This window comes from Lepidochelys olivacea, assembly GCF_965140295.1.
Source record: "Lepidochelys olivacea isolate rLepOli2 genome assembly, chromosome: 1".
NCBI lineage: Eukaryota > Metazoa > Chordata > Testudines > Cheloniidae > Lepidochelys > Lepidochelys olivacea.
In genome coordinates, this window is record NC_140411.1 from 38072349 (window position 1) to 38096811 (window position 24463).

The 24463-nt window shown below is 42.6% G+C and overlaps 1 protein-coding gene across 1 annotated transcript in view; it reads right to left on the bottom strand.

Annotated features, from left to right (window-relative positions):
* The window catches only part of CWF19L2 (CWF19 like cell cycle control factor 2), a 165695-nt gene extending 143361 nt beyond the window's left edge, over positions 1–22334 (bottom strand). The window contains exons 1-2 of the mRNA XM_084616751.1: positions 21744–22334; positions 3590–3700 (exon numbers count right to left, since the gene is read on the bottom strand). Coding sequence (XP_084472877.1) covers positions 3590–3700; positions 21744–22322 — 690 coding nt within the window. The 5' untranslated portion in view covers positions 22323–22334. The remainder of the gene's footprint in view (positions 1–3589; positions 3701–21743) is intronic.
* Between the last annotated feature and the right edge of the window lie 2129 nt (positions 22335–24463).

Genomic DNA, 24463 nt, shown 5'->3' on the forward strand with positions numbered 1-24463 from the left:
TTGAAGGCAGGACAAGAAGTAACGATCTTAATCTGAAGCAAGGAGATTTAGATATTAGGAAAAACTTTCTAACTATGAGTAGTTAAATACTTGAATAGGTTACACAAAGAGAGTTTGTGAAATCCCCGTCATAGGAGGCTTTTAATAAGGAGTTAAACACACACCTGTCAGTGATGATCTAGGTATACTTGGTCCTGCTCAGCACAGAGGGATGGTCTAGATTACTCCTCCAAATCACTTCCAGCCCTACATTTCTATGATTCTACAATCTCTATGTATTTTGAAATCTCTCTGTAGCCTATTTTGAGAATTTACCTCACAAAATGTAAAGGTAGCTAAAAAGATCAAACTGAAAGGCAAAGTCCTTTTTGTATTGCTTCCCCTCTCTCTCTCTCTGCCATTACAATAAACATACCTGCCATGCAATAGGTTTGATTTTTAACCTCAGCATTGCTGCCATCTCAAGTGTGGGAGGGGCAGCAGTCACCAGGAGGAAAAGGGATAACGAAGTGGCACAGTAAGCAGGATAAGAAGGCAGAACATTTGGTCAGTGGTTGTGGGATTGGATACTTCAGGGAAATAAATCCTTTAGAGCCTGAAGTCTCCACTGCAGATGTAATCCTGAGCACATTACGAGGGGTGGGGGAGAAGCTGAGCAGTCAATGAGAGGCTCTGCCCAGCCACCATGCAGACCTAAGTTGTCTAAACCCGCACCGCTTCCTGCAGCTCTCATTTGCCAGGAACAGTGAACCGCAGCCACTGGACAGGCCACATGTTGCCCACCACTGGTCCACACAAACCTTAACCTGAAAAAAAGCTCATTTCAGAAACACAGTGGAGTCACATCTTATGCGGGGGTTAGGTTCTAAAGTCAGCGCATACAGCAAAAATCGCGTATAGTCAAAAAGAGAGAGAGACAAGAATGAAAGAATAAAAAAGGAGAAAGACTTCAAAGTCATTATGCACAAACCATAGTGCCTCAGGATGGCCAGGAGCATTGTCTACGATCAGCAACACTATAAAGTCCTTTCTCTTTGAGGTGCCGCTTGACCTCCGGAATGAAACACTTCAGAATCCAGAAATAATGCTGCCGTCACCCAAGCCTTTTTATTTGCTTGCCAGAACACAGGCAGGAGATTTTTGTTCTTGACTTTTAGGGCATGGGGATTTGCAGCCCTGTAGAGCAAGCCCAGCTTTATTAAATGCCCAGCCGCATTGCCACAAAACAACACAGTCACACGGTCTTTAGCTGTTTTGAAGCCAGGAGCTTGTCTTTCTGATTTCGAAGTGTAAGTGCCGTTGGGCATTTTTTTTCAGAAGAGCCCAGTCTCAGCAGCATTAAAAACTTGTTCCGGAAGATAGCCCTTTTCTTCCATGATTTTCTTTAATTGTTTGGGGTAGGCTTTTCCTGCCTCTTCATTGGCAGATGCAGCTTCACCAGTAGTCTGCACGTTTTTGAGGTTGAAGCAGTTCCTAAAACTGTTAAGCCAACCTTGGCTGGCTTTGAATTCCTTCTCATCAGAAGGCTGTCCCTGTTCAGCGGGAGGTTTGAACAGCACGTAGAGGCTAAGAGCCTTTTCTCGCAACGTGTTGCCATCGATAGGCACACATTTACGGTTCATGTCTTCCACCCATAAGTTTAATGCCTTTTCAGTCTTCACTAAAGTCTTACCACACACCTGGCTTGTCATCTTAGCAGTTATTGGAGCACTTGATGCCACGGCTTGACTAATTTCTCTCTCTCAAATCTTGATGGCACAGATGCTAGATTCCTTGCGGCCATATTTACGTGCCATGTTGGAGACCGACATACCATCTCTCAATAAGTCCAACACAGCCAGTTTTTCCTCCAGCGTTGGAACAGATCACTGTTTCTTCGGTTGAGCACCGGATGAAGCAGTTGGCTTCCGTTTAGGGGCCATGTTGTACAAAAAATATGTATCTTTAAACACTAGAATCACACTCAGCGTGGCGAGATGCTCACCAGATCAGCGGGCAGTGATCGATCCAGTGGGGGTCAATTTATTGCGTCTAGTCTAGATGCAATAAATCGACCCCCAAGCACTCTCCCATCGACTCTTGTACAGTACTCCACCTCCACGAGTTATTATTTTTCTTTTTTTTTGCCAAGCGTGTATAGTTGAATTCGCATAAGTTAAATGCATGTATGATGCGACTCCACTCTAAGCTATTTCGTTTCCATAGGGGATTAACGTGGGAGCATATCCAGGATAATTTTTAAAAACTTGTGTGTGGATGCAAGGCAGTTTATTCTGAAATAACTTGATATTCTTAAAAAAAAACCTCTCTCATGTAGACAAGAACTTTTACATTCACCTGTTTGGTCTTGCTAAACAAAAGACAAATAAGTCTTCTACTAAGGACTTGTCTATACAGTGTGTCAATCCACATCAGTTAGAATGTAAATTCTAATGAGCACCAGCACTTTGCATGCTAACTGGCCCATGGGGATCTGACTGGAGCATGCTAAAAATTCCCAACTATGCATTAGCAAAGTCCCATTTCGAACAGTACTATATTAACATGCACTTGGGAACTTTTAGTGCACACCAGTAGAGTCTACACAGCCAGTTAGTGAGTGACATGCTAATGCGCATTAGAATTTATACCCCAACTGGTGTGGACAAACACACTGTATAGACAAGCCCTCATTGTTTACAGCACCCAGCACAGTGGGGCCCAAAATACTAATGGGGCCCTCCAGATACTACATTAACAACTATTAACTCAGAGAACATAAGTGAGAGGCTCCATATCCCATTACTAGATTCACAGATTCCAAGGCCAGAAAGGATCACTGTGATCATCTAATCTACCTTCTCTATAAGACAGGCCATAACCTCCCCCAAAATAATTCCTGTTTGAACTAGGGCATATCTTCTAGAAAAACTTCCAATTTTAAAATTGCCAATGATGGAGAATCCACCACAACCTTTGGCAAATTGTTCCAGCAGTTAATTACCATCACTGTTAAAAATTTATGCCTTATTTTCTGTTTCAGTTTGTCTATCTTCAACTTCCAGCCATTGGATCTTGTTTTACCTTTGTTTGATAGACTGAAGACGCCATTATCAAATATTTGTTCCCCACGTAGACTGTGATCATGTCACCCCTTAACCTTCTCTTGGGTAAGCTAAATAGATTGAGCTTCTTGAGACTATCACTATAATGCCTGGTTTTAATCCTTTAATGATTCTCATGGGTCTTTTCTAAATCCTCTCCAATTTATCAACAAATTATTTTCCATCTCAAATGTCTAAAAATTAAACTTCATTGCTGTCTAGCCCACTAAGATATCCAGGTGACTTATGTCTCTTCTGCCATTTTTACATGGTAGAAATCAGATGCAAAGTTCAGCTAAAGCAATACTTCTACTTTTGTACAACCAAAACAAAAAGGAATTATGATATACATTTCCATTTATATGGAAGTTTTTAATCAAGATTTCTTTTGAGGTATGTGGCATTCAAAGATTATTCTCTACATCATTTTAAGTAACTGAACCTTTCAGTTTACTTCAAGATAATGGAAAGCTAGCATGAAATTCAATGATTTACTGCTCCATCACCTTTTCCAGCTCTTCCACGCGTTTGTTCACATCAGGAAGCATCCACGTATCCTCACCTCGCAGCCGCTTGAGTTCTTTGAGTCTCTCGTCCTTCTCGTAATCAGCTTTGGCCTAATATGAAAAAGGGGGAAAAGAAACACATGGATCCTGGAGGCGTGGATGCAAATGATTGTGCTGAAGCTCTGAGGTTGCAATCTGTCTGGTTTTGAACCAGGAGGTTCCACTTCTGAGAACAATTTCACTTTATTTTGAGGATAGCATTACAAAATATTTACTGATAATATACTAACGGTAAATGTAACTGAAGACTACCCTATACCTAGTACCATTTCCAATGTGCTATAGCTTTGCAGTTGTGCCAGAACTAATCCCAACCTATTTACACAAATAATAGAGATACACTACCTTGTTTTCCCTCTGAAAATGTTTCTATTACCAGCCTCCATTAATTTTCTTATGTGTTATGATTGATTTGACTTTCTATTCTTACTTATCTCATCTCTCAAAGGCCCCAGCAGGTAGTTTTGGGCCATTGCTCTTCTATTCCAAAGGATGGTTCATGTGGGAATTCGTTTAAAAAGATGGAACTGCCGAGAGAGTTCTCAGTGGTGGGCCCTCAGCTTTGGAATTCACTTCTACCAGGCCCAAAACAGCCCAGATCTGTTGAACTGTAGGACACACTGCAAAACTCCCTCTCCTTAACCCAGGCTTTTGGGAAGCAGAGGGCTGCTGTTAATGGCTGGGTGGGTTTTTCCTCCTTCTTGGTTTTTGAGAGGTTGCTGGGTTTACTTTTGTTTTTTATTCTGGAAATTTTAATATATGGCAAAGGTACCTGTAACTTTGAATAGATTTTTTTGAATTATATAAATCTAAATTAATAAATTAGTAGCTAATTAAATCATTGAGCCCTCTCCTACAATTGGCTCATTTTAAATAAAAGCAAAAGGTCCAATTCATTTTAGAAGTGCAAATGTTCCTTAAACATATTCAAGGTATAATTAAGATGAATCACAGATTTTTATCAGTATGACATACCCTAAATATCCCAGACAGAAAGCAAAATGCTATATAAAAGCATTTAACTAGAGTAGAATGCCATATTACACTATACTGTGGCAACTGCGTTGTGCAAAGTTGCTTCCTTCTTAAGAAAATCATCAAATATGTTTTCAACTAGATACGATTTAATACTAATCTGAACACAGATGATAACAAATCATAACACATAAGCCACCCTTTTTCAACTTTTCATTATAAGCAGTGACCATAGCAAACTGCAGAAAGAAAACTTTCAAGTCTGACCTTTAGTATTTAATACTTGTTTTGTGGAAAAGTTGTAAAGCAAAGATAGGTTTCACTTTTTTGGTCTTGAGCCTTTTTTTAGTGAGAGATGTTTTCATCATAAACCACTAGATTTTATATTAGTATAATAAGGCTGGATGGCCAAAGTATTTCAGGGGAGTAGATGACCAACTCAAAGTCGTCCATTTTTGCTTCAGACTATTAACCTCACTCAGTTATTCATTCTCTATGAAGTACCGGAAGTTATAGATGTCACGGTTATAAGCCTTCGTTATCTATTTTTTCTCCCCTTGGCTAGTTCCCTTTGATAGAACCCAAAATAAAAAATGCAGTGTTGCTAATTCCCACTGTTTTATCACAAGTCTAATAATATTTGGGGTTTTCTGAATGCCCCAGCTCCTGGAATCCTGTGAGTAAATGAGAATCTCAACTTCCATTTAAAAAAGTTTCTAACCCTTGTGCTTGCAGATAAAAGCCTGAAAACATGACCCAAATGCACCAAAAAGGCGGGCAAACATTACCAAAAATGCATATTTAAAGAAAAAAAAAAAGCCAATCTCGTGATTTTTGAATACTTGGGGTTGGTAATACTGGAAATGACAAAAATAATTAGAAATTAATTAAGAAAGTTAAAAGAAATAGAACCAAAGTGTTTGTCTGTGCCCAACTCAGTCACCAAAGCAGCTAATCCACAGCAGAGAAATTTTGCACCCTTTATTTTCTTGAACAACTCTCTTCCACAACCCAGGAATAATTCTGCAGTAAACACTAAATCATTCTGGATATGTGGATGCCTCCAATCTTGAAATCTCTGGCACAAACTTTGATAATTATGAATTAAAGTCCTCAAAAATTACAATTTAAAAACTTTCCTAGAGTCAAAGTGGCAAACAGTTTGATCACTTAAGAGGAGCTAATACCAGCAGGAGAGTGGGGGGGGATGGGGGCAGGAGAAAAAACCTTTTGTAGACTCTCCTGCTGGTATTAGCTCCTCTTAAGTGATCAATCTCCTTACAGTGTGTATGATAACACCCATTTTTTCACGTTGTGTGTATATAAATCTCCTCACTGTATTTTCCACTGAATGCATCCGATGAAGTGAGCTGTAGCTCACGAAAGCTTATGCTCAAATAAATTGGTTAGTCTCTAAGGTGCCACTAGTACTCCTTTTCTTTTAGGATTGTCACTATAAAACTGACTTTTTAAACTGACATGGGAAAATTGCTTTTAAGAACTTCTTTTTAATAAAACAGCAAGTTTTACAGGCTTTTACATCAGAAACTCAACCTTCTCCATTTCACCTTTTACCAGTTATTTCAACACCACCACCACAGATAATGCTAACAAGCTTCATACTTAACAACTGTTTATTCTTCCCTTGGTCTGTTTCCCACATTCTGACATTTTCACCAGCTATATTTATGATCTGTGAACAACTACTTCTAAATTTTAGTTTATTTTTACCATTGAGACAATTTATGAACATATGAAATTTCAAGGGCACAAAGGATCAACATAGATTGCACACATTCATAATCAGGAAATATACTGAGTATATAAACCAGAACACTTCACCACTGTTTAAAATCAAGTATGATTTATCATTGAGTATTTCTTCCTAAACATCAGTGCACCAGTGGTCCCTAGAGATGCCCACTTTTACACCAAATGGCCAATTTCCATCAAAAATACAAAATAAGAAACACTGTATTTCAACTGAAAATATATAGGTGGCTTGAAAAAAATCTACATTCCTACTGTCTTCTCCTTAGACATTATTACAGAGTAAACATGTCTATAGTATATTTAAAGAGAACTAGTTTATATAATTTAGGTGAGCTTTCAAAAAGCTTTTGACAAAGTCCCTCAATTAGAGGCTATTTAGAAAACGAACCCATCATGTGGTGACAGGGGTATGATGTATTAGGAACTGGTTACTTTCATCAAAGGCTCCCAAGGAAATCAAGCAGCAAAGCCACGGCCGGTAACTAATTTTTACTCCTTTCATCTCTCCTTTCTTCAAGCTACTTTAAAAAAAATGTGTGTTGCACTTTACTTATATTTCACTTCTCTCTATCCCACCCTCTGCCTCTTCTTTAACCTATTTCCTATCATTTCTAGCATGTCAGCATTCTTTTTCCTTTCTCCTTTATTTGCTTTCTTCCACTCTTCTCCTTTGCTCTGTATTCCTGATTCCTATTCTGCTATTAATTACTCTCTGCAATTGCTCCATCTATTCCTCTGATTTAAATCTCAACTTCACCTACACCTTTTTTCTCTCTTAATATGGGTCCCTCCACCATCCACTGCTTACTCATTTCCAGTAGGTTTTTCCACACACCTTTCCCTCAGTCTCTTCACCCAAAAAAGTGAAGAATTCCATTCCCTCTTTCCAATTCTCCTTGGCCCTGCCCCAGTTTCTTACCTCTTTTCACATTGGCAGAGTTTCTGCCCTCCTCCCCCAAAACGCAGAGTTTACCACCTCTCATCCTTATTACTTCCCCAAAACAGGAACCTTTCCACCTCCCTCACACAAACCAGCCTTTTCCCTGCTTCTCATCCGCCAACTATGACAGGACATCTGCCATACTCTGCCAGTTCTCCCAGCCAAGAGCTACCTCACTGCAGGGAACAGTAGACACTGGTTAACACAGTCTCGTTTAGATGAAAGGGTTAGCAATGGACCAGGAACATTATGAATAGTCAAAGACATATGAATATAAAACATACTTTACATAATAAAAATATTGTTTTGTTCAGACCATAAAAATCTATTTAAACATGCATCAAGTGAAATGAAGTTAAGATTACACACATCCTTCACAACAGATTGATCTTAACTTTGGCAAAACTGTCTGGACTAGAAATGTACAGCCCAGTGATCATTAAATTACTGTGATCCCCTGTATATTAGATGAAATAGGATAAGTAAGAAGAATCAGTATAATATTAAAAGAAAATACAGGATCAAACAAGAGGCAAGGTTTGTTTTAAATTTCATATCTTGGTCAAAGAACCACCAATATTCACATCAAATGAAAAGACACAGGGAGTTTTAGGAACTACATTGTGGCTCATATCAAACAAACACCAAGCAAGCAAGCTAGTCGTAACATCTGATCCTTTCTATCTCCAAAAATGTACCTAACTCCCTATAGCACTCAATTGTTGGATCATATTGAAGAAGTTCTGTACTAAAATCACAAATGAGTTTGATTCCCCATAGTTTAAATTCCAGGGTATTATTAAGAGGTCTCGGTTTTTGGTACTGTTTCTCTCCCTCTATGTGTGAAACTTGCAAGCTGCTAATTGCATTAGTACATTCTAAGACAGAGTCTGTTCTCAAAGCAATTCAGAGAGAGAGACCCAAAGCAATACTCTAACAACAGAAACAGCACCCAGAGACTCCCCGCCCTTTTGTTGTATTAACAATTGTGATTAAAATAGAGATAGAGGATGTATGTGGATGGATGCTTGGTGTGGATAATAACTGAATGATTAGGGAGGTGCCAGCCTAAGAATCCAGTGTCCATCAACTGAAGAAGGCGTCAAGTGGAAATAACCAGAGGACCCCCGGAGGGCAGACTGGAATCCACCCAACAGCCTCAAGAATGGGAGAACCAAAGAACAAGATAACATCTAGCAGCACCGTCAGGAATGTGCTATCTGCTGACTGATTCAGCAACAGCATGATGAAGCAATTCCCATAGACTGGCATAGGAAGAAATTCCTATAAAAATAGACTCTAAAAAGTGAGAACTTTGGGGTCTGATTCTGCAAACCAACTTCCAGGAGCATCAGATGAGCATCTGATAAGGCCCTGCTCCCTCCTCATGTCCAGGCCACCTGGCAGTGGCTTGGAATGAGCAACTCTAAGGCTGGTACCTTGCAGAACCTGTGTGTGTGTGTTTGTATGAATGAATGTGTGAATAAATATGAGATTGAATGGAATGTTATAGCTATAAGTAACTGCTTACTATGATTTTTCTGTATTCACAATAAATGTGGTATTTTGCCTTTTTCCCTTTAATAAGATCCTGCTGGTTTTTATTTTATTGGTATAACACAATTACAATATTCACTTTTTTATACAGTCAGTGTAACTTTTTCTCCTATTATTTCAGCCATTCCTATGGGTAAAAAACTCGGTCTGAAGTTGAGGAAGAAAGTAGTGTAGACAATGTCATCCTGTTCTACTTGCCTATTAAAATTACACAGAGCTTACTGGCTTCAATCTACTTTTCTTCCCTTTCTGTATTTTATAATTAAATCCCCCCCACTCCCATCTGCTTTGGGTTGGGGAGGAGGTTTTTGGGGGGAAGTGGGAGGGGGAGGTTACACTATAGAGGCTAAATCTAATGGTTTCACATCTCTCAACCCAGAGCAGTTCAAGCACTTTATTTCAAATTAAAGCTCATTAATTCTTTGTAATGCCACAAAAATATCCACCAATTTATCCTTTCACCCCTATAGATAAAATGCACAGGATGGTAGGAGTTTAAATCTTGTCATTGTGACAGCCTTTTTAGTTTCTTAACTATAGCCATAGTATATTACATTTAACTCCTTTTATCCCAAAGTGCTTTATTCATTCTTAAATATACCGATACACACAGCACCAGTATGTGCCACAACTGTGTGGTAGGAAACTGGACACCATGCTGCCCAACATACTTACTGTCTTACCCTGCAAAAGACACCTACCCATTCTGTGCCTCAGTTTCCTTATCTGTAATAGGATGATATTCCCTCAGTCTCAGGGATGAGGTGAAGTTTAATTCTATGTCTGTAAAGAGCTCTGAAATCCTTATTTGGAAGATGCTATAAAAATGTTAGGTATTATAACAGCACTATTAATTTAGATGGGCACACTTAGCCAAGGACGGGGAGCAAGCTCCATCAGATCTTTAAACACAAAACTTACAGCACCTTGTTTTTTATAGCCCCATCAGAAAAAAAAAACACCACACAATAAAATTCAGGGAACTCTATTTCAATGTCTTCCTCCACTCGACTCCGCAGCCCCGATGAGTCCCTCAAAGAGAAGAAGTTGCTGTCCCAACCCTCATTACTACAAGATGTGGGGCTAGATATGCTTCACTATACAGAAGGGAGTCTTAGCTTTAAGGGATCATGGGATTGCTCCCCTGATCACCCTGCAGCTGCTAACCATCTTCTAACTCAGGGGTGGGCAAACATTTTGGCTCGAGGGCCACATCAGGGAATAGAAATTGCATGGCAGGCCATGAATGCTCCCAAAATTGGGGTTGGGGTGTGGACTCTAGGGTTGGGCTTGGGATGAGGAGTTTGGGGTGTAGGAGGGTGCTCTGGGCTGGGACCGAGGGGTTTGGAAGGCAGGAGGGGAATCAGAGCTGGGGCAGGGGTGCGGGAAGGGGTGCAGGTTCTGACTGGAAGTGCAGGCTCTGGGGTGGGGCTGCAGATGAGAGGTTTGGGGTGCAGAAGGGTGCTCTGGGCTGGGATCGAGAGGTTTGGAGAGCAGAAGGGGGATCAGGGCGGGGGCTGGGGAGAGGCTCAGGGGGTGCAGGCTCCAAGCACCGCTTACCTCCAGTGGCTCCCGGAAGCAGTGGCATGTCCCTTCTCCGGCTCCTATACAAAGGCACGGCCAGCAGGCTCTGCACGCTGCCCCATCCGCAGGGCTCCCATTAGAGCGCATAAGAGCCGGAGCGGAGCCATGCTGCAGATTCCAGGAGCTGCGTGGTGCAGCCCCTGACCCAGCACCCCAGCTGGAGCAGGGATGACCTGTGTGGTGCAGCCCCAACCAAGCGCCCCAGCTGGAGCGGGGCCGAGCGACATGGTCCAGCGCCCCAGCCGGAGCGGGGCCGAGCGGCATGGTGTGGCCCCAATGCTGCACCCCGGCCGCAGCAGGGCCGAGCCGCGTTGTGTGTGGCTCACAGGCCGGCTTAAAGCTGCTTGCGGGCTGGATCCGGATCCCTGTTCTATCTCCAACTAGGCTGCCTCCCTCCGCTTTTGTCATGAGTACTATGGCTGGGTCTACATCAGTCTTTTTCCCCCTTCAAAGTTTCCTGCTGTTACTATCGCTGGTACAGCTTCAATGACCGCAGCAGCAGTGGATGCCTAAGTGTGAGCCAGTTGCCAGGGTTTCAACCACAGTGTCATCTAATCCTGCTCAGATCAGATCTAAACATGGCGATTAAAATGGCAGTTGCACCAGCACCTTATTTACAGCAGCGCTCCGATTGTTGCTACAGGGGTAGAGCAATGGTTGGGAAATTTAGGAAAATATAGCATAGGCAAGATCAATGAGATTCCCTCAGAAAGCTCAATGGGAAGGAGCTACAGAATTTAATAGGCAGGAAACCTGTAGGATTCTACAGAAGTTACTTATAAAATTACGATCTCTTCCATTGTTGTTTGCAATGTTGTTGTGTAATCCTGTTGGTCCCAGGATATTAGAGAGACAAGATGGGTGAGATAACAGCTTTTACTGGACAGCTTTTAAACTTCTGTTAGTCTAGTCGGGAACTCTGTGTAGCTTGAAAGCTTGTCTCTTTCACCAACAGACATTGGTCCACCTTGTCTTTCTAAAAATTACAACATTTAATAAAAAAACACCCTATAACATTCTAGAATTAAGATATAATTGTCTATTAGGAGGAGGACAGCATTTTTCAAAAGGATGGTGATTATCTCTGAGATAGCAGTTAAAATCTCTTGGGGTGCTAAATTATCCTCCCGGCATTTTTTAATATACCAATATCAAGTTAATGATGCTGGCCTCACTTCTTTCAAAGGTGAGAGTCAAGGATACAACAACACTTCAAGGGGGACTTGAGTTGGTGAAAGAACAGTAAAGAAAACTGCTCAGTGTTACAGTGTACAAATCACTGTGGGTGAGAGTATAACCAATAGTTCTGCCTCTGCTCTGGGCAGCAGAGCCAACAACGCTATGTGGTTGTCTTGCACTTAATCCCAGATTTAAGGTTCATTTCTGGAATTCGCCATAATAAAACCAAGTGAAAAATAAATGGCAAGGCATTATATCTTTGAGCAAATATCAACCACTGCACCAACAGCCAGTCAGATTTATACGAAAAATAACTGATGGGTTCATTTGAAAAACATGCAAATTTCAGTTTGTTTTAAGTTCATATACAGTATACTAAATACAATGATTCATGTTCTTAAAAAATAATTTTTTTAAAGTTTTGCTTATTTTTTCAATAAATATAAAATAAGAATCAATGTCAGACTACTAGTAAGGACTTCAGCTTTCCAAATCAAAAAGCATCAGCCATGAAACCATCTTTTTGTTTCAAAATAATGAATGAAAGCACATCTTTTACGCCAAATTTTTATACAAATCTAAATAAAATAGATAAACCAAATGCACCATTCTATACTGTGGGATAAAAGTATTTCATGGTAAAAATGGTATTCACATTATTTCACAGAAATATATCTTCATATTTACGTAAAACTGCAATTTCAGATGAGAACTTGTTTATATACCTATATGTTGTATTGATATTCCTGATGTTTTATTGGCATATGACTAAAGAGCATAGTTTCTACTACAATTCCTACTAACTCAGGCTACATGAACTTGCAGCAGAAAAAGAAAAGATATTTGGATATTTGTTTGCCTTTTCAAAACACAAAAATGTATATAGTAAACTTTTATTTTGAAAACTTAGTTTGGACCTTTTTACTTCTTTATAATAAATGCTGGAAAGTTTTTCATCCATATCTCACCAGCCCAAAGACAGAAGAAGTTTTACTGAATGTTTTTTATATTAGAAATTCAGGTACTGTCTATGCCTCTTTACCCTGGCAGAGTCTATGGGCCACTGGTGAATCAGCATTATGAGGATATCATAGATATCAAGCAAGAGAAACATGGATTTGGGGAGGGTAGCAGGTGGCAGGAAAGATTTATATAAACTAACACTTTTGTTTACACCTATTTAAAATCAAACTCCAGATGGCAGATCACACATTTTGCAGCATCCCAGAGTTCAAATCTAGCTAGCTCTCTCTACCAGCGGCAAAGAGTCCTGTGGCACCTTATAGACTAACAGACATATTGGAGCATGAGCTTTCGTGGGTGAATACCCACTTCCACTCTATCACTCTCTACCACTGACTTACAATATTCATTTATCTTACTGTCAGCTTAAGTTCTCCCCTCTTACCCCCTCATTATTTCAACCACCCCCAACTATTATAAGAAAGGAGGTGAAAATCTGGCAGCAAATGTGGGTAATGAAAGATTCTAGCCTTCATCTTGAAGCATCTCTTATATACTGCTGAAGATGAAAAGCATAGGGTATCACTTGCACAGAAAAGGGGATGGATAAACTTATTTCAATGGGATACGAATATTGATGGTTACCAACTGTATAGTAAAAACTAATTAGGTTATGGAAAAAGGGATAGTGCAAAAGAAAGCATTATTATAAACATTACAGGATTACATTAAAGACCACGTAGTAGAAATAAAGGTAGAAATTCCAAATAATTAATACAAATATAATAGCGGGAGTTAAAGATGTACTATCAGTCTCCAGATGCTTGATGGAAGTATTGGAACAATATGCTGAACAAGGTCAATGAAGAAAAAAAATAAAAAAGTAGCAAATACTTTACTATTATCAAGCTAAACAGCTCAGAAGATATAGGGACTTGGTAGGGACAAGCACATTCTCAGCACCACAAATGACAGCCCACTCAACTGAGTGGAAACCCATTGACTTCAATTAGGTTTGGATCAGACTCTAAATACAACAGTAGGAAGTTACTTTCTAAACAGATTTATTTTAAAAAAACAACACCATTTAACTTTTGCTTTTGGGTTTTAAAGCAGTATTTGTCAAAGCTGAAGCAAGTCAGCACACTCCTAGAATTTTAAACCACTCTCGCTTAAGGACATCAAGAATATAAATATTTTAACGTATAGATGATGAATAATCCATCTTTAGAAGTTCATAGTTTTAAAAATACTGAGTTAATTTTCTTCAAATATGGATTGTTTTTCTTTCCTCACTGAACAAATCAAGTTCGAGGTTTCCAACTTCAGCCATTTTGGAGATACGCGTGCATAAGATTTCAATCAGAATAGCACTGAAATCTTTTTATGACTACTCATACCTCAAAATAGACTACCGGTTTTGCTCAGACCTGCCTAAAAATTCACCTTTGGGTTGAGACCAAACATAAAATGTTTCATGCAAATAGAAATTTATTTGAAAAAATCATGAAGAATTAATGAGAGGAATTGGAATGGAAAATGGAACTCACTCTCAACTAAAGTATTACCTACAGATATATGGTATGATATGGAAAGGGAGATAATCACTTGACCTAAGATAACCCTAAAAATTCGTAGCTGTTTCATCAAATGCTATTTTAAAACTAATTTGCCCTTTGGTGTGAACAAGTCTGAAGTCTGCACATTACCATTCTCCACTAGGAAATCTCATCTCCTGGCATCAGAGGGTTAATTACAAGTGTTTCCATTTGCGGTTTTGAGGACCAGATTTTATTCTATGTCAGCAAAACAAAGAAAGGAGATCTATTACATTTCAGAAACAATGCTAGAAAAAGCAATGACATGGCAGCAAATATATTACAATACTTCCATGTGAGAAAGTGCTTAATGGACTTTGAATAGAGTTGGTGATGTAGCAAACAGACAACTTAGAATCATAGAATATCAGGGCTGGAAGGGACCCCAGCAGGTAATCTAGTCCAACCCCCTGCTCTAAGCAGGACCAATTCCCAGTTAAATCATCCCAGCCAGGGCTTTGTCAAGCCTGACCTTAAAAACCTCTAAGGAAGGAGATTCTACCACCTCCCTAGGTAACGCATTCCAGTGTTTCACCACCCTCTTAGTGAAAAAGTTTTTCCTAATATCCAACCTAAACCTCCCCCACTGCAACTTCAGACCATTACTCCTTGTTCTGTCATCTGCTACCATTGAGAACAGTCTAGAGCCATCCTCTTTGGAACCCCCTTTCAGGTAGTTGAAAGCAGTTATCAAATCCCCCCTCATTCTTCTCTTCTGCAGGCTAAACAATCCCAGCTCCCTCAGCCTCTCCTCATAACTCATGTGTTCCAGTCCCCTAATCATTTTTGTTGCCCTTCGCTGGACTCTCTCCAATTTATCCACATCCTTCTTGAAGTGTGGGGCCCAAAACTGGACACAGTACTCCAGATGAGGCCTCACCAGTGTCGAATAGAGGGGAACGATCACATCCCTCGATCTGCTCGCTATGCCCCTACTTATACATCCCAAAATGCCATTGGCCTTCTTGGCAACAAGAGCACACTGCTGACTCATATCCAGCTTCTCGTCCACTGTCACCCCTAGGTCCTTTTCCGCAGAACTGCTGCCTAGCCATTCGGTCCCTAGTCTGTAGCTGTGCATTGGGTTCTTCCGTCCTAAGTGCAGGACCCTGCACTTATCCTTATTGAACCTCATCAGATTTCTTTTGGCCCAATCCTCCAATTGGTCTAGATCCTTCTGTATCCTATCCCTCCCCTCCAGCGTATCTACCACTCCTCCCAGTTTAGTATCATCCGCAAATTTGCTGAGATTGCAATCCACACCATCCTCCAGATCATTTATGAAGATATTGAACAAAATCGGCCCCAGGACCGACCCTTGGGGCACTCCACTTGATACCGGCTGCCAACTAGACATGGAGCCATTGATCACTACCCGTTGAGCCCGACAATCTAGCCAGCTTTCTACCCATCTTATAGTGCATTCATCCAGCCCATACTTCCTTAACTTGCTGACAAGAATACTGTGGGAGACCGTGTCAAAAGCTTTGCTAAAGTCAAGAAACAATACATCCACTGCTTTCCCTTCATCCACAGAACCAGTAATCTCATCATAAAAGGCGATTAGATTAGTCAGGCATGACCTTCCCTTGGTGAATCCATGCTGGCTGTTCCTGATCACTTTCCTCTCATGCAAGTGCTTCAGGATTGATTCTTTGAGGACCTGTTCCATGATTTTTCCAGGGACTGAGGTGAGGCTGACTGGCCTGTAGTTCCCAGGATCCTCCTTCTTCCCTTTTTTAAAGATTGGCACTACATTAGCCTTTTTCCAGTCATCCCAAAGTAATGCTGATCTGCATAGCTAAAGGCTAGCTCAGAGTAGGGGGAAAGAAAAAAAAACATAGGACCAAGAAAATCCATTAATCTCAACTCTGAATTTCTGTATCAATCCATTAGGATGAAAATGGAGGACAGGATGTGACCCCCCCTTGCCCTCTGAGGGTATGTCTTGCTTAGGATAAAAGCTTTGTTGTTAATGCAAGGGGACTGTTGCCCCCGTACTAATATTCAGTAAGGGTATTTTGGTTGGCTAGCTCCAAGTACTCAAAGGGGAAGTGTCAATGGGGAATCAGGACCCTGAGACTGACAGTCCCCAGGAACAATGGGGAGAAGCCAATGCTCCAGGTCAGCCTGAATGACAGGGCGGGCAGGCTAATCACGGAGTCAGGAGGCCAGGGAGGTCCCATCCTCCGTATGAGCTGGATTTGTCTGGGTCAGACAGAGTGGGGCAGAGCTAAGGAGAAAGCAGGGGCCCAAGCTGAGCTGGGGAGCAGAGCTGTGCCAGATCCAGAGGGACCAGAAAAGCAGCCCAGAGAGAGCAGACCCTGTCCTGAGAGCAGAGCTGCAGCCCCAAAGCCAGAGGCACAGCCCAGAGAGAGCAGACTTGCCCTGGGAGGAGAGCTGCAGCAGCCAGAGCCAGAGGGGCCAGAAAAGCAGCCCACGAAGCAAGTCAGTGCTGGGAGCGAAGTCATAGAAGCAGCCTGCAGAGCAGACCTGTCCTGGGAGCAGAGCTGCAGCAACCAGAGCCAGGGGGGCCAGAGAAGTAGCCCAGGGAGCTGGAGGCAGAGCAGCAGCCATTCTGAGGCAGAGTGAAGATGGAGCTGGGGCTGGAGCAGTCCGGGGCCGGGTGTCGTGAGCAGCTGGGAAGAGCGAGCGGGGAACCTGGGCAGTGGGCCCAGCACAGGGAGCCGCCTCAGCCAGGAGGCTCTGCAGGCCAGACTCGAAGAGGGAATGATAACCCCAACAGGGTGGGGGCAATGCTGGGAAGAAGGGCCCTGTCACCTAGAGCCTGTGGCCACCACCAGAGCGAGTGTCCAACCCACAGCGTCCCTGCAGCACAGCCAGGGCCGGAGAAGGAGGCCTGGGACTTACAAGGAACAGACTGTGAACTGCCCTGGCATTCCAGAAACACTGTTTGTGATGTTCCCTGCCACAGAGTAGGTTGATGTGTTTCCTTTAACCTTTCCCATTTCCCCTTATTCTTTTTTAAATTAATTGTTGATTAAATAACTTGCATTTGCTTCAAATTGTATGTAATAATAAGTGGGTCAGAGAAGTGCCCATTGCAGAGAGAGTACCCCGGAGTGTGTTGTGCTGAATATGACTGAATATCTTCCTTACCAAATTTAATAATTGATTTGGAGAAAACAAGAGGAAGAACTTCTAAATTACCTGAAATTCTTAAATAAGGCATTTTTAAAATACATCTAAATTCAAAAGATACAGATCAAATAAATCAATCTATTTACATTTAGGAAGCATGACTGTGGAGCTACACCGCTACCAGTTTCAAATTATAATACACAGACAAGAGTTCCATTTATTAAACTGCTCATAGCTCTTTCCATATCTACTAGAAGCAAAACCTCTGCCAACATGTATCTAATGAATGAAAGGTCAACAGTCAAAACCTAAAAGCAATACCGAGAAGCTCACCAATGAGCCAGCTAAGCCACAGTTTCTGCTTTAAGTCATCAGTTGATGGAAGAAGTAAATGTTGGCTCTACCAAAGTAAATTATGATAATTTAGAGCCTATTATTGTTACAGGGGGGTACAGAAAGACAAAGCGAGAGTTTTGGGTTGATTTTTTCTGGATTATTGAAAATTTGCTTACATGCTTTTAAGATTTCCACCTAGTGGCTATATTTATTCATGACTTTTTTTAAAAGTTGATATGAACTTTTCACAAACATTGTATAATACAACACAGCACACAGCACTGAAGTCAAAAGACTAGAATAGATGTTTTCCACAGGAAGACACTAATACATCTCAACCTATAAATAAGAAAATTCAAAAGTAACTGTTAGATTTAGTTTTGCCCTGGGACCTCAAAAACATTTTGCAAACTCTGTTCAACAAAGCTGATGAGCACCTTCTGAAGTGCAGACATCTATGGGTAAGGGTGAAATATAGATATGAGAGACTTCCAGGGCCAACATAACCACCAAGGATTTCTTGTGATGAACCCCCACGCCCAAATGTAGAAATGAAGTCACAAAATTCAAAGAATTCTATTTATTTGGTGTAGCACATGGATTCTAGTACAAACTCAATACCCTGCAGACACTACCAGCATCTAACCCTCACACATCTCTTCTCTGTCTACCACCTAAATGCCTCTTCACCACCCATTTTCAAAGTTGGCCTCTCCACTGCTACAGCAGCTGTGTCTTACTGCTCTGGTGTTTCTGCAATGCCACCACAGTAATACCTCCTCCAACAGCATTGCTTAGTTAACTCTCTTAATGCATAGGGGTGCTATGTGATTCGTTAAATCTTAATTCACATGAATTTTTAAAAATAGATTGCAGTGCATTGAAGACTGCAATCCAGGTATTATAAAACAACAAGGAAGTGTTTAATTTGAAATTAATTTACATAGTACTTAATATATCACCTTAAAAATAATTTAGGAGGGAAAGTAAAAAAATACTTTATCTTGACCCATATGCCCAATTTCTGGGGAAGATATGAGCTATAGTTAAAAAAATGTAAACTATATTTTCACAGGAGAATTCTAAGAAGAACCACTTATTTTATGTAAAGTTGCTAATAAAAGTAGCAGTCTATACACAGAGGAAAATGGTTATTTGCTAAGCGCTGCCCATGTGCATGGCACCCTACAAGATATAAAAATAAATCTCTGCACCAAAGAATTTACACTTTAAAGAGATGATGCATTGCAAACTGATGGCCTACCTGTGCGCTTCCTGTTTTTCCAGAACACCTCCTTTGTTTTGTGTTGCAGTGGTTGGGCAGAGCAAGACAGTAAAATCCTGGCACTAGTAAGTGACAACTAAAGTTATTCACTCTCAATATACAAAATATTTCAAAAATCTTTGTTCTTTTCAATTTGCAGGATTCTCAAACATAGTAGGCATATTCAGGACAAATACTAGTGAAACAAAATCACTTTAGCTACAAGTATGACTTGGTCCTAAGAGCTAAAAGAATTTCCTTCAATCAGCTGTGTTCATGTAAGAGAACAAGCTTCAGGCTTACAATGGAGATTTTGAGTGTATCTGTGTTTTTATATACATATATATATAAAGTCTGTTAGAGTAATGGCACTTTTTCTTATATCACTCATTTATGGCAAATCTAAAAAGCTTTCCTAAACCGAACAATGGGTTACAAGTTATTTCTGTGATTTACAGATGCTTCTAATGCTTTGAACAGACAGCTTATAAAAAGTTGCAAAGAAGAGATAAAGATCAATGATTTTATTTCACTGAAATATGGGGTAGTATATTAGAGAACATAGTTTTGCATTGTTAGTGGGACAGTTATATTTACAGTCACCTGTAACAATGTCTAAGTAATGTACCACTTGCTTTTAGTAAAACTTAAAAAAAAATTATAAAATGGAATTTGATTTCATATAAGAAAGAATTTTGAGCCAATATATTCTCTAATACCAGAAAGCTATAAATAAATAAAAAGTAAAGATATTTGTATTTACATCTTATTTGGATATATACCCCAAAGTATTATAAGCTCTAGATCACTTACTAAAAGTCAGTGGGAAGAACAGGCTCTTAATTCAGTGCCATTTGTTACCATGCAAGTCCTGATGTCAAGATTTAAATCACATTCATACCTACTCAAGTATAGTTGATAGAATTCATTCACAATATGCTCTTTCATTAGATTTACACACAAACTTCACCCATTCTTAGATTCGAAGCAACAAACATACATTTCCAGGAAACAATTTGCTATTCTTCACTCATTTTGTTAAATTGTTTTCTTCTAAATCACATTAATGAATTAAAGAGGTAAGAACAGGAATAACTGGAAAACTAAGTCACTAACAAATCTAGATTCTCAACATATCCATTCTGCAATAATTTTTTTAATTCTTCACAGTGTAATGCCTAACATTTAAGTGGCTGAAACTCACATTTAAAAGGTTCTTACTTTTTTGTAATAAAGTGCAAAAAAAAGTAATTCAATTAGTCCCGTTATAATTGGAGAGTATGATGTTTCCCTGATGACTTACAAGGGGAAACTATCAATTTCAAGTTCTAGTTAAAAATAAATACATAATTTCTAGCCTTCACTGATGCAAAAAATAATCTTCTGACTGTGAAGCCTCAGTGGTTCTCAACCAGGGGTACATGTACCTCTAGGGTATGCAGTGGTCTTCTAGGGATTACATCATATCATTCAGATATTTGCCTAGTTTTACAACAGGCTACATAAAAAAAATGCTAGTGCAGTCAGTACAAACTAAAATTTCATAGAGAGAATTACTTGTTTATCCTACTCTATATACCATACACTGAAATGTAAGTACAATATTTATATTCCCATTGATTTGTTTTATAAATATATGGTAAAAATGAAAAAGTAAGCAATTTTTCAGTACTAGTGTGCTGTGACACTTTTGTATTTTTATGTCTGATTTTGTAAGCAGGTAGTTTTTAAGTGAAGTGAAACTTGGGGGTACGCAAGACAAATCAGACTCCTGAAAGGGGTGCAGTAGTCTGGAAAGGTTGAGCGCCACTGATCTAAGTAAACCTCTGCAGACAGATTCAGTGTCTCTGCTGTTGCTCAAAGCTTTCACAAATCCAGTGAACTTGACAAGACTGGCCAGTTTCATTGTGGTTATTCAAAAGCCCAGACATCTATGAAACTGACAACCACCAGGGCAATTTCATGCTACTCTGCTTCAGGGGTCAGCAGCAGGGGCAAGCAAAGGAAATGACAACACAGAAGTCCACCAAATAAATGGTGAGAGAGGACTTCAAATTTATGAGACATCTGAGTCAAAGTTATGAGGCAATATAAAATATGCATCAACCAGATCCAGGGACAATACACTGGTAGGGACACCTGCACTCTTCCCTTTCCCACATTGTTTGATTTGGCCTTGGGCTAATAAGCTGAATCCTTAATCAATAACTTTTTCAAACCAGGACTTCATGGCACTGCATAAGCAGGGCGTTACTCAAAGTGCAACTTGCCCACGACACCAGGGCTAACTACATTCTCTCGCCACAAGTCCCAAAAGGCTACATTAACCTTCCCTTCCTGTCCTAACCTTCCCGGATACACGGCTAAAAACCAGGTGCCAGGCCTCACTCCAGAGAAGGCTGCATTTCACTCGCGGGTGAAGGGACTTCTGCGGGTAGGTCCCGCTGGGGGAGCCGTGTTTTGCTCTGGGTTTGCACGCTGGGGCGCTGGCAAGGTAAGCGGCAATGACATCCTGGGGAGGGGGGGGGCTGCTGAGGGACTACACCCCTGTAAGAGTCTGACAGCCGGCGCCCGGGACTCCGCAGCAGCCCAGGGGCCCGGCCCGTGTACGCAGCCAGCTTGGGGAGGCCCTGGACGGCGAGAGGAGAAAGGGACTCGTGGGGGCGGGAGGCGGGGGCGGGAGGCAGAGCCGGGGAACAGGGCCGGGGAGCGCCGCGGGCATCCCCCAAGGAGAGGGGCTGGAGAACAAGGGGCTTCTCCCTGGCCGGGGGGATGGCGGCCGGGCGGGCTGAGGGGGCAGCGGAAGGGCAGCCGGGCTCTCACCTGCACCAGCAGCGCCTCCCGCTCCCGCCGCCTCCGCTCCTTACGCGCCTGCAGGCTCCGCTCGCTTTCAAAGCCCCCGGACGCCATAGCCAGGAGCTGCCGTAAAGTGACGGCGGGGCGCGGCTCGGCTCGCAGCGCGGCGCTGGCGGGAAATGCCGTAAAGCGAGCGGCCGGCGGGTGTCCGGCTTTGCCGCCCGAGCCCTGCTGGGGAATTCCCCGCCGGGACTCGCCCTGGGGCCCTGCCGGCCGCTCCCGCCTGCGCCCGGGATGGAGCCGCTGCGGGCCGGGCCGGGCCGGGCCGGGCGGCTCTATCCCGGGGGCGTCCTCCCGCCACCTGCCCGCGGCAGGGCTCAGCCGTGCGCCCCCGGCGCCCTGTCCAGCAACTCCGGCCGCTCTCGCTCGGTCGGCATCGCCTGCGGCCGGGGAGCCCACCCGGGGCTGCCCCCGCCTCTCGCGTCTTTCAGTGGGGAACGTTTTGTTTCCGACCCCCGGAGGCCCTTGGCTTCCCCCTGCTGGGCTGCGGGCTGGATGCTGAACTAGTCCAGCCCTTCCCTGGGGGCCAGCCCCGCTCTTCCCCATCTCTCCATGCACCCCACGGACCAGTTCGCTTCGCAAACACTTTGAACAACCCAGTCCAGAAATACGTTGTGATGCCAGGGCTGCCACAGTGCACAAGCGTGAGGCGACCTCGGCATCTGGCCTCTCCCTTAGGACAGAGCTTTCCGGAGCCTCGGAGTTTTAATCTTCTTCGGTCACTTGCCATAATTTCCAAGTTTTGCTTTGGTGGTGGCTTAATAGACACCACAGGTTTTGTTTCCTGAAACCCTAATCTTGCTACCAGCTCCGAGAACAGATCACTTAAATACCTAGAATGATACCTTCCCCCAGGCCCACATGGCAGCATGATCCAGTGGATAGAATACTGGTCTGGGAGTCAAGAGACATGGATTCTTGTCTCACCTTTGCCACTAATATGTAGGGTCATAGGCAAGTTACTTAACTTCTCTTTCTCAGTTTATTTAGCATAAAAGGGATTAATGGAACTCACTTTCCCTTGTAAGGCACTTTGAATTCTAAAGAACTAGACATGATTATTAGTACCCCCAAACTATAGTTTATGAGGTATAGATGAACAAATCAATTTATTTATGGCAGTCTTCTTTCAAGGTGGGCACCTAAAATGGATATTTTGAGAAACTATTAAAAAAAAGATGTGAGATATCACTGTCCACCCAGACAAGCTCGTTCACTGCATGGTGCCACATTAAGGTCAGTGCAGCTCCACACAGGCACAGGGTTCAACTGGCATGGATCTGCTTTCAGGATTGGGGCCTGAGTTCATGATTCTGATCAATTTCTTTTCCCTTCACATTCAGTTGATGTGTTGCAATGTTTCTGTGCTGGAACACTACTGCTGCTGGCCAATTGCCTACTGCCCAGGATGGGTCTGGGCAGGGTGAAAGAAACTGATTAGGAAGTTTGCTGAGGCTCTTATACATGGCAGTTAGCCAACAGCATGTGCCAGGTCCAATACACCGTATATCTAACAAGCACCCTTCCTCTGGCCCCCATCTTGCCCGGCCCCAACCTGCTGCGGCCTCTGCCCCTCTGCCAGCCCCAACTATATTGCGGCCCAGCACGGCCCCAGCCACAGCTGGGAAGGCGCAGACCCAGGTGCAGCTGGAGCAGCCCGGCCTGACCCAGGCACAGCCCAATCCGACCCTGGAGCAACCCAATCCGACCCAGGCGAGGCCAGGGCGCCCCTTCTCCAGCCCAAACCTAGCCCCAGCCCGGACCTGCTGGCACCAGGGAAGGGGTGCCTATCCTGCAGGTGCTTCTGGGGGGAGTCCTCTCTCCCTGCCCTAGCCCCAGATCACCCTCCTGCACCCCAAACCCCTCATCCCCACCCCAGAGCCCTCACATCGCTGCACCCCAACCCTCTGCCCGAGCCCTGAGCCCCCTCCCACACTCTGAACCCCTCAGCCTCACCCCTGTTGGAAACACTGGGGCATGGCCACTAGGTAACTCGAGGGGATGGAAGACCATGAGTGTCGATGAAGCCCCCTCGCACTAGGCCCCGGTGTCCTTGCCCTCCCCCCTCCTGCCTGGAGGCACTCGCAGCAGCTCTGCGTGCTAGGCCCAAGTGTCCTTGGCCCCCCCGCCTGGAGGCACAAACAGCAGTTATGCTGAGAATCTGCAACAGTATGTTGCAGAGTCAGACTGCCTGAAACTAAGCAAGGCCAAACAGGGGAGATATGGAAGAACAATGCTGAATAAAGCAGCTTTATGTATAGTTTAACAAATGATACAGAGAATCAGGGAACTAGCTGGGAACTGGATTGGCTGGCTATATGGATACTTGGAGCAGCTTGCTATTGGATAAGTATGCTGGAACAAAGGATGTATAAAAGCCTGTGTAACTTCCTGCTCTGTGGTGCAGGATTTGAGATTTTATTCTCCCTGTACCTTTTTGCAGCTGCAAATAAACTTTTCTGCTTCTCCACCTCGTTGTGATTATTGGGTGTAGCACACCGGGTAACGAACCACTCAAGCTGTTGTTCAGCCTCTCGGCACTGGGTGCCGGCAACACCCCCACCACATGAATTTTTTTTATGTTTACCAATATGAAGGTGATGTGTCCCACATCACCTCCATATTGGTGCACATAACAAAATTCAGTCCACACATGGGTGTGAAAAATTAGAGGAAACGCTGCCTGC